The sequence below is a fragment of the Auxenochlorella protothecoides genome, assembly GCF_000733215.1.
Source record: "Auxenochlorella protothecoides strain 0710 unplaced genomic scaffold scaffold40, whole genome shotgun sequence".
In the NCBI taxonomy this organism is placed as follows: Eukaryota; Viridiplantae; Chlorophyta; class Trebouxiophyceae; order Chlorellales; family Chlorellaceae; genus Auxenochlorella; species Auxenochlorella protothecoides.
The window spans coordinates 44,830-54,616 of record NW_011934210.1 but is presented as its reverse complement, the minus strand read 5'-3'; the positions used below and the strand labels follow the sequence as shown (position 1 = coordinate 54,616).

General features: G+C 63.2%; 4 protein-coding genes across 4 annotated transcripts in view; 2 read left to right on the top strand and 2 right to left on the bottom strand.

Moving 5' to 3' along the window:
• F751_3742 (AP-2 complex subunit mu) overlaps nucleotides 1-1,282 on the bottom strand; it is a gene marked incomplete at both ends in the record, with an annotated part of 3,896 nt that extends 2,614 nt beyond the window's left edge. Inside the window, 3 exons of the mRNA XM_011399316.1 lie at nucleotides 195-534; nucleotides 744-848; nucleotides 1,184-1,282. Coding sequence (XP_011397618.1) covers nucleotides 195-534; nucleotides 744-848; nucleotides 1,184-1,282 — 544 coding nt within the window. The remainder of the gene's footprint in view (nucleotides 1-194; nucleotides 535-743; nucleotides 849-1,183) is intronic.
• Nucleotides 1,283-1,933: 651 nt separating this feature from the next.
• Nucleotides 1,934-6,998, top strand: F751_3741 (Chromosome transmission fidelity protein 18-like protein; the record flags this gene model as incomplete). The annotated part of the gene is made up of 14 exons (XM_011399315.1): nucleotides 1,934-2,192; nucleotides 2,377-2,593; nucleotides 2,803-2,908; nucleotides 2,963-3,039; nucleotides 3,258-3,657; nucleotides 3,739-3,942; nucleotides 4,171-4,316; nucleotides 4,563-4,665; nucleotides 4,831-4,934; nucleotides 5,173-5,364; nucleotides 5,569-5,704; nucleotides 5,933-6,128; nucleotides 6,336-6,665; nucleotides 6,808-6,998. 14 exons carry the CDS (start codon nucleotides 1,934-1,936, stop codon nucleotides 6,996-6,998), a joined length of 2,661 nt encoding a protein of 886 aa, XP_011397617.1.
• Nucleotides 6,999-7,200: 202 nt separating this feature from the next.
• On the top strand, nucleotides 7,201-7,383 carry F751_3740 (hypothetical protein; the record flags this gene model as incomplete). Its single annotated transcript, XM_011399314.1, has 1 exon — nucleotides 7,201-7,383. One exon carries the CDS (start codon nucleotides 7,201-7,203, stop codon nucleotides 7,381-7,383), a length of 183 nt encoding a protein of 60 aa, XP_011397616.1.
• On the bottom strand, nucleotides 7,364-8,280 carry F751_3739 (Photosystem I reaction center subunit III, chloroplastic; the record flags this gene model as incomplete). The annotated part of the gene is made up of 3 exons (XM_011399313.1): nucleotides 7,364-7,768; nucleotides 7,898-8,164; nucleotides 8,254-8,280. The coding sequence occupies 3 exons, from the start codon at nucleotides 8,278-8,280 to the stop codon at nucleotides 7,364-7,366; spliced, it is 699 nt and encodes a 232-aa protein (XP_011397615.1).
• Nucleotides 8,281-9,787: the final 1,507 nt, after the last annotated feature.

The following is a 9,787-nucleotide window of genomic DNA, read 5'->3' as shown; positions in this document are numbered from 1 at the left end:
CGGGCGCGAGGCACTGGCGCCGCGCACCATGCAAGCGCACAGGGATGTCTGACTGGTCGCGTCGCGCGCCACGCGGCAGGCGTGCGGCACTCATACAAAGGGTCGACACATCCTCCATGTCACGCAGGTCAAGCCATCGCCCCCAGCCCCCACCTTTTCCCTCATCTCGACTGCACACCCCCACTCCATCCCACCTGTGCGGGACGTGTCCAGCACCGACTTGATGACCTCGGCGGGGCGGTCAAAGGCCTCTCCCCCCGCCACGCCGGTGACGCCGGGGGGCAGGCTGCGCGCCGCCTGGGGCTGGATGGCGATAAACTGCTTCAGGCGCTCGGTGGAGGAGTTTTGGGGGAAGCCGTAGTCCATCACCTCGTCCAGCAGCTCGTAGACGAGGGGGAGGTTGCGCCGCACGCACTCCTCCGTGACCTGGCCAAAGTAGTCGCGGCAGATGACGGTGATGCGGAGGAGCAGTTCGGACACCAGGGAGGGGGACAGGTTAACCCGGGTGGTGGCCACCCAGAGCAGGTCCCCGACCTGGAGGGGTGGGGCAGAGGCGGAGCAGGTTGGGGTGGGGCAGGGTTTGGGGGCTGAGCACAGTCCGGAAAAAATGGAGAGGAGCTGGAAGCTGAGAAGCAGGAAGTAAGGGTGTCACGGTCTGTTACATCATCTGTATCAGAGGAATTCAAGGCCACCCCAGCCTTCTTGTCTGTTGAAGATCCTACACTCTCCTCGACAGGGTTCACCTTCACATGCAGGTACTGGACGCCGTCGATGCCGACGGCGGGGGGCAGATCCGAGCCTGCCGCACGGCTCGCCTGCACCCTCCGGCCGAATGCCTCTGGTGTGGTCTGTGCGGGCCCCGGGGGGGGGGGGGGGGGGGATGTGATGGGCATGAAGGCTCCTCCCATTCCAAGCATCAGTCACACACAAGGCTCCTGGTCTTCCAGCCCCCCGTGCATCCTACACCCAGCCATGCATCCGAAACCCAGCCATGCAGCTAACCCTCTAACCAGCATTTCAAGACCAGGCGTACGTAGTCAGAGTCCCACCTTCGGCACATCGCCACGAAAGTCCTTAAAGATCACACAGTCGCCCCGAGGTGAGAGGACAAAGACCTGGCTGATCATGCTGTCTTGGGCTTGCGAGACACCAGGTCCAACCCCTTGTTTGCAAGGTAGTTGACAAGAATGATGCTCGGGATGTACAGCGCCACGGCGGTGATAGCCACGTACAGGTCGTAGGTAGGGAAGGGGATGCTGTAGCCGAACAGGGTGTCCGCCATACTGAGTGATGTCAATGCCGCCCTATCATTGCATACAATCAATCAGAATCAGCGAGGGAGGGTGCGAGAATGGTAAGGCAGATCCTCTTCGCCTTCCTGGACAGGTCGTCGGTGTCCTCGTGACACCGCGCGCGGGACACGGGGAGCGTCCTCACTTTCAAACCCCAGGGGTTCGCCAGATCAGATCAGGCAGGGGCTGAGGACACTAAAGGAGGCCGCAGCATGTTCTATGCAAGCGAGCACTTGTATTCAATAGAAAGAGAGTGCGACCCCTGATTGAATCAGTGGGAGCGTCATGGATTTCGAGGAGGAGCTGGCCGACCTGCTGGCAGAGGAGGACGAACTCCGGCAGGAATCCAGCGTGCATGTAGGCAAGTAGCGCAGCTAGGTGCTGCAGCTGCAGTCGCAGGCGTTATAATCAGATATTCACCCTCGCCCAAGCTCACAACTTATTAATTGCAGGGAGCAACAAGCGTGACTGCCCTGTCCGCCAGCTGGCCTTTGGCTCCAGCTCAGGTGGGTAGTGCCCTGTGCCTGCACGGATGCACAGCTAGTTATTATGGGGACAGGCAGAGTTTTTGTATGCCATGAGGGATGGGGTATTCCTTGATGAGCACGTGACTCGCAGACGCAGCTCACAAATCGAGCTCCATGCCCTCTCTATCTCCAGAGGCCAAGAGGGGGCGCTGGGTGCCTGACGGGGGAGCTGCATCGAGCCTCACCACCTTCACGGAGGGCGAGCTGGATGATGATGAGCTCCTGCGCCTGGCAGCAGAGAGGCTGCCAGAGTCCCAGATCGCACCGGGGCTGCATGACGTAACTGCCAGCGAGCTGCAGATGCTGGGGGATTGCACCCCCGCCTCACAGCCGGACTTTGAGGCTGAAGCCCAGGAGCTGCTTGCGGATGCAGGTGGGGTTCTTGTGCAAAGTTGCAATGGAAGACAGGGCACCTAGGAATTTGGTTCAGGATACTCATGACTGTACTCACAACGAGAGGCGGATAGGAAGTGCATATGCCCTGCTCAAAGGGGACTCCTCTGTCGTGTATACTCGCTTATAGCCCACATCACCTCTACACCTCCTTAAATCGGCAGGCATTGATGCAACTGAGGCCGCAGCCACGCTAGAGCTGGCCGCTGGCAGAAAACCAGTCCATGGACCAGAGGGCGAGGAGAACCTCATCCCCCTGCGTCCCCACATTCCGCCATCCCTGAATGCCCTAGACGTCCCAGGCCAGGTCATGCCAGTCACGGATGGCAGCGGGAAACGAGCGTACTGCAGCCTAGAGGATGTGCAGAACACTGGACAAGGGTGAGCTGCGGACGGTGTGGGAGCACATGCAGCTTGCGTGGGAGAGAGTGGTGACGCTGGGTGCTTGGGAGATGTGCCCTTGGCGCCAGACGCCCCGGAGAGGAGAGCGGCCTGGATGCCGCACCTCTGGAGACAGGGTTCCACAAACCTCTGGAACAGGACTCGACATCATCCCCCCTACCCCCCCCCCCCTCCCCCTATGTGCAAAGGCGTGCGGCGCTGCAGGCGAGGTCGGGCACGCTGCTGGCGCGGCCCTACTCCCTCCTCCTGCAGGACATCGAGGCGGGGAGGGTGGAGCGAGCCAGGCGGGCTTCGGTGTCTGGGCGGGGGGGGGCCGCGCCGGCCGCCAGGCGGGCGGGGCCCGCTCAGAAGCCGAGGACGCTGTGGGCCGATAAGTATGCCCCCACCGCCTTCATGGACCTCCTCAGCGCGGAGCAGATCAACAGGTCTGGCCGGGGGTGGTGGAGGCTGTGTGCGTTGGTGGGGGGGAGGGAGGGGAGGAGGGGAAAAGAGGGGTTGGGGGGTGAATTGCAGGGCTGAAGACAGATGCCAGTCGGGTGAAGAGGGGGCGCTGATCTTGTGAATGACGGCCAGTCCTGCACAAGATCCGCATCGACCTCTCCGTGCCCTCGAAATCCCTCCCCCCCCCCCCCAAAAAAAGTAGGGATGTGGTGCGCTGGCTCAAGGAGTGGGATGCCTGCGTGTTTGGGCGCGCGGTGCCGCCGGCCCCGGCTGCCAGGTCCGGCGCAAACAGCATGGGGCCGGCCGCCGCGCCCGACCCTCTGGGCCGCCCGCAGCACAAGATCATCCTGCTGGCTGGCCCCCCGGGGCTGGGCAAGACCACGCTGGCCCACGTGGCGGCGGTGCACTGCGGCTACCGGCCGCTGGAGATCAACGCCAGCGACGACCGGAGCGCGGGGGCGCTGGGGCCGCGCGTCGCGGCGGCCGCCACCATGCGCTCGGTGCTGGCCGACCGCCGGCCCAACTGCATCGTCGTGGACGAGATCGACGGCGCGCTGGGCGGCGCCGAGGGCGCGGGCGCGATCGCCGCCCTGCTGCGCATAGTGCAGGCCCCGCCCGTCGCGCGGGCGGGGCGGGGACTCGTCCCCGGGGCGGGGGCGGCGGGGTCCAGGTCGAGCCACGAGGCCGCCGACGCGGCGTCCAGCGACGGCGAGAGTGACGGGGAGGAGCACCCAGCGCCTGCGGGGCCGGAGAAGCGGCCCAAGGGGCGCGGGAAGGCCCCGGGGCCCCTGCTGCGGCCCATCATCGCCATCTGTAACGACCTGTACTGCCCCGCGCTGCGCCCATTACGCGACGTCGCCCGAGTCTTCCACTTCCGCAAGCCCACGGTGCGTGTGGGAGCGTGGGTGGCTGGATGTGGATTTGCATGGCGGTGAGGAGGTGGGGATGATCTGATACGGCGAGGAAGGGTGCTTGTCACGGCATGTGTGGGCTTCCGTGCGATGATGACTATCTCGTGGGGAATAGTCCATGGGGTTCATGGCATACCCTTCTGTCACTGACTGTCTTAGCGTGAAGGACCTTGATCACCCCTCCGCCCGCTCCCTACCATGCAGACGGAGAGGCTGGCCCAGCGCCTTGCCTACCTCTGCGCCTGCGAGGGCCTGCGGTGCGAGAAGAGCACGCTGCGCACGCTGGCCGAGATGGCGGAGTGCGACGTGCGCTCGTGCCTGAATACGCTGCAGGTGGCCCCGGAGAGGGGGTGGGGGAAAGGAAGTGGTGGGAAGGCAAAGGGAATGCGCCTGCAGCATCCTCACGCACAGCCGGACAAAACAAGAACAGGCGGCTTCTGATGCTGAGAGAGGATCAAGTCCTCAAAAACTAATGCCGAGGCGCACTCGCCTGGATACACAGCCTCTCCACCGTACTCGATTCCTAGCCTCGTGTCCCCACCACAAACCTTCCCCTCCCATCTCCCCCCCCCCGGAGCCCAGTTCTTGGCCAGCAGACAGACGCATGTGCGGTTGCAGGACTTGAAGGGACTGTCACTGGGTCAAAAGGATGTCACCAAGGGTGCATTCACGGTGTGGCAGGACCTGCTGCAACACAAGGTGAGGGAGGGGGGTGGAGGGGCATTAAGAGCGGCGTCGCTCCATGGAAACTGTCCAGGTCCAGAGGCTGGCTGAATCCGCCCTGCAGTACCTGAGCGCTGGTGATGCAGGGGAAGCCGACATGTGTTTGCCTCAACCCTCCCGCCCCCGGGGACCCCCCACCAGCCGCCGGCCGCCATTGCTGGGAGGGCGTCTGAGGCACCTGCAGCGCGACAGTCTCGCCTGCTAACCCTGCTGCAAGATTTTGGGGAGCACGATCTGGTCCTCAGGTGTGATAAAGCTTGTGCCCAGTGATGGGGTCAGGGAGAGGTGACGGGCCTGGTGCTGCAGCCCCTGCTCCTCGTGCCTTTGGCTTGTACATGCATGCCTCCATCAGTTCTTCAGGAGCAGCCATAAGTCCAGTTGCTGGGGACCCATGATCTGAGGATTTCACAGGGGCACCGGCAGCCCCACTCCCCCAAGCCTGCCCCGACCCTTTAACCCTGGCTCTCTCCAATCTTCGCACAGTGGCGTGCACGAGAACCTCCTGTCCCTCCGCTACTTTGACCTGGCATGCTCCAGAACCGCCTGGGCCCTATTTGCCCTCTGCGACGCTGACAGGCTCCTGGGCAGCTGCTATGCTTCCGGTAGCTGGGGCGCAGCCCGGTATGTGCCTGCTGCCCTCCTCTCCGCCGCAGGGGAGGTGACCAGCGTCGAGAGGTGGGTGCTGGGATGGGAGTCATTGGAGAGGCCTGGAAAGGTACATGGGTGTGATCAGGCCATGCAAGGCAGGGTCAGCCCTGTGGGTGGAATCTTTGACAACTTTTACACTGTGCACGTGGCCTTGAGGCCAATTGGCCAGCAGTCCTGCTCAGCCATCCATCCCACTCTTCCCATCCCCTGTGCCCTCCCTTCTGAGCACAGGCCTGCCATGGTGTGGCCAAAGAGCGGAGCGGATGCAAGGCGGAAGCAGGCGGGGCAGGCGGCGCTGCTCAGAGCCTGGCGGTGTGCCATGTCGCCGCTGGGTGCCGCCTGCCATGCCCCCCGAAGCCTGGTCCTGGTGAGTCAAAGCTGGCGGGTATCGACCAGGCCTTCAGCTGCGTCGCAGCCAAGGCACTGTCAGCAGCTGCCGACTGCCACAGCAGAGCACTGCAGGGGCCTTCTGACCTGGATTAGATGGATGCGGTGTCTCTGGGAGAACCCCACATCATCTGCAGGCACATGGGCATTTATGCACGGCTTTCTGCGCATTGCATCTGCTCATCCATCACCATCCGCACTCCCGCAGGACATCGCACCGATGCTGGGGAGAGTCACCGCCCCCCCTTTGCGCCCTGTGGGCCTGCGGCTGTTCAGCAGCGCTGAGTCAGCAGCCCTGAACCAGGTGGTGGCCCTGATGCTGGCCCTCGGCCTGAAACCTGCCCCACAAGTGGAGGACGACGAGGATGAGAATGCCGATGGGGAGGAGCGGGAGGCACATCAGGGTGCGGGCGGGAGTGGGATCCAGAGGGGGCTCAGCTGTCTGTGGGAGGTGGGGGCCACGAATGGCTGGGAACCCTGCGCTGGACGTGCTGCTGGACCCGGACCAGGGCATCCTAGGGGTCATTGCCAGGGGTTTGATTCCTCTGTCCGGCAGCCAGATGAACACTTCCCACAGCCGACATTCTCCCCCCCCCACCCGGGACCCCTAGGCCTGGCATCCTCCTCGGGCCGACCCAGGCAGGCCCACACCTTGCGATTCCAGCCGCCGGTGCACTCGCTGGCCAGGTTCCGGGGTCAAGCCGCAGCCTGCCCTGTCCCGAGCTGCCACCCCGCCACCTGGCAGACCCTGCAGCAGGCACTGGACATGGAGGCCATCCGCAGGGCGGAGGCAGGGCGCTTGGATGCCGGGGACAAGGGAAGTGCGAGGAGCGACGCGGTCGCTGCCTCCCGGGAGGATACTCCGCCGGGGCTGGGCCCTGGCCCCACACGACACGTGGTGCCCCTGACCCTGGCCGAACGACTCCAGCTCGCCAAGACGGGTGCGGAGGGGGGTGTTTGCATGGTGCATTGGCATGCCAGGGCATGCTCTCGTTCTGTATCACACCTGGTAGGCACTTTGGCCCATCACCTGTCCAGCAACCTGAATCCCTAACCCCCCATTTCAAATTCTCCCATTTGCAGCGCCGTCTGCTGCCCTCAAACCCCAGCGGAGCATGAGTTGGCTGGATGGCCTCAAGGAAAGGAAGCGTCCCATGGGACGACAGACGGTGGGAGGAAAGGACGGCGCCGCTCCCCATTCGGTGCTCTACTGCTTCCACGAGGGGTACACCAACGCCGTCCGGCGCCCCGTCCGCATGGCTCACCTGCTGTGAGATGCTCTGCCTCAAAGGACCCTTAGCATACATGGAGAGAGTATGGGATCAGGAATCCCACTGTGTCACGAGGGACTGGGCCAGGACCGCGCCATGCGGTGCCGCCGCAGAGGACATCCTCGTCATCGTTTTGCTGCCGTGGAAACCTGACCCAGGTCTGCATCTCAACCTGGACAATGCTTGTGAATGAGGACCACAACACATGTTTGCCGACGACCAGGTACCCCGCGGGGCGCTTCTTACAGTTGGTCCCATGTTGCATTCTTCTCAGCACGATTGTACAGCAGCAGCACACAGCCGGCCGCCTGCCTACGGGTGGGGGAGGGCCGCGCGGAGCGGCCCTCCACCACCGGGTGCACTCCCTCCTAGCGCGGCGAGACGGTGATCTTGTCATCGTCGGCCAGCAGGTTGCCGGTCCTCCAGTCCGCCACCGCCCGCACGGGCCAGAGGAAGCCCTCCCACAGGTTGCGCCAGGCGGCGGGGACGTCGATGATGATCTCGCGGTTGAAAGGCTTGGCCGCCAGCTTGGTCTCCTGCAGGTACTTGCTGCCGGCGTACCCGATCCAGCCCGCAAAGTAGATGAAGCCGATGGTGGGGACCAGCACCTCCCCCGCGTGGTTGTAGCGCAGGGCCAGGCCCGGGTCCGCGATCAGGTGCGGCAGGCCGTCGTTGCCGCACAGCAGGTTGCCGCGGCCGTACGCGGCGAAGCGCCGCTCCACGTTCTTGATGTTGGCCTGCAGGGCGATCGCCGGCGCGGTGCCCTCGTCGTACTGCGCGATGCGATGTGTGTGCGAGGGAGGGTGAGGGATTGGCAGTGGAGGGACGCGCAGCATGGTCGCACAGGGGCGGCCGGCGTGTGAGACCGGCCCCTACCCTCCCAACCCCACCCCCCAACTCACGTTCTTCAGGCGACGGTTCAGATTCTTGATCTCATTCTTCTCCCTCTTGGCAAAAGCCTTGCTCTGGGAGCAGGGGGTGAGCCCTGCCACGTCAGCCTGTGCTGGCTCCACCGCCCCCAAACCGAGGGCCAGGGCCAGGGCCGCGGCAGCAGCGGGTCCCACACAGGCCTGCCGGGAGGGCAGGGCGGAGCAGCTGATAACTGGCTTTGCCACCTTGGCGCGGGTCTGCTGTGGGGCATTTAGGGTGCGGGCCCCCGAAATGGAGGCCTGCAATGGTAGAAGGGGGGAGGGGGAGGGGGTGAAGGCGAGTGCGGAGCCCATGCGGGGTGTGGGCTGGTGCGGGCGTGCATGCTCACCTTGGAGGACAGCATGGTGCACGCCATTGGAGCTAAATCCTATCCTCGAGCACTTGTCGATTGTCACGAGAGCTCGTGAATCTTACTCTGCCTGAGGGGGGTGGTCGGGGCCTGGTGAGATAGAGGGCTGATCGGATTCGATGCCGGGGACATCATCCAGGGTCAAACCCGGCACAGCATGGGGCTGTGAAGTAAGTGTCGTATTCCCACCAACCTGCGAAGATTTTCTCTTACGAGGACTCAGTGAAGCATGCAAGTTACGGCAAAATATTCCACATGATTGACGATAAGCACGCCGCTCGCAGCAGGGTTTGATGGCATGCAACCATGTTGGATGGTGTGTAGTTACTGACATGATACTGCTCGGGATGCCACCTCTGCAGGAATCAGATATAATCAAGCGATATATCGAATGCTCATGTCACCGCACATGTAGCGAGGGGTAGTCGCTGGTCGAGTACTGGCTAGATGAGCTGCTGGATTTTTAGGCGGGAAAAAAGTGCTTTGACCACAACCCAGCTCCCCCTTGCAACCGCGTTCGGAGCCCCGAATAGCTTTCTTGTTACGCCCACTGCGTCCCGCCCGCAAGCGTTGCGATCCCGTCTACAAGCCCCCGTCTTAAGAGTCCAGTGACGATGTCTGGATATCCTCCACCCTCCGGGTACGTCGGCAGCTCGAAGCTTGCCACCTGCCCAGTTCCGGACGTTGGAGACCTGGAACTCCTTGGGTGGAGCCACATCTGTATCCATGTTGACTTGGCATGATTTTTGCTGAAACATGATCGATTTTCTCTTTCTGGCAGGTACCCTCCAGTGGGCAACGGCGGATACCAGGGGCCTCAAGGGTAGGAAGGGGGGGAAGCTGCTCTCGTGTGATTGGTCCTCACCAGATCCCTTGGCCTGACTTGGGCCTCCGTGTTCATGCAGGTACCCCTCCGAGGGGAAGGGCGAGAAGTACGCCACAGGCTACCCTCAGCAAAGTGGGTTTGTGTCGGGTATTGTTGTATTGCCTCCTTCCAGGGGGGCCAAGCCGTGTCCAGGAAGACCTTCACCCTCAATCGAGCATGTCTGAACACCCTCCCCGTGCAGATCCTGGTCAGTACCCTCCTCCCCAGTATGCCGGTGAGCGACGCCCATGCCCTGATTTGATGCTGGCATGTCTCTCTCAGTGTTGATGCACATCACTCCATGCAATGTCGCCAGAGGACCCACACTCTCGCCCTCCCCCGCTACAGGAGGTCCGCCCGGATATGACCAGCAGGGCTACGCCGGGTACCCTCCTCCCCAGGGCTACCAGGGCGGCTACCAGCAAGGAGGTGCGTTGACGTGGGGGAGGTGGGGGTTGCGAGACAGGATATTTGCCGGACTGTTTTGCCCTGGTCATGGCATTGCTAGATTACTTAAGAAGTTGCATGAGACAGCATTTGGACTTCCTTTGCCAAGCTAAACTTGCATCCATCAAACTCTCTATCCAACAGGGTATGGTGGACCCCCCCCCCCCCGCCATCCCCCCCACCCAACCGCCTCCCAACTAC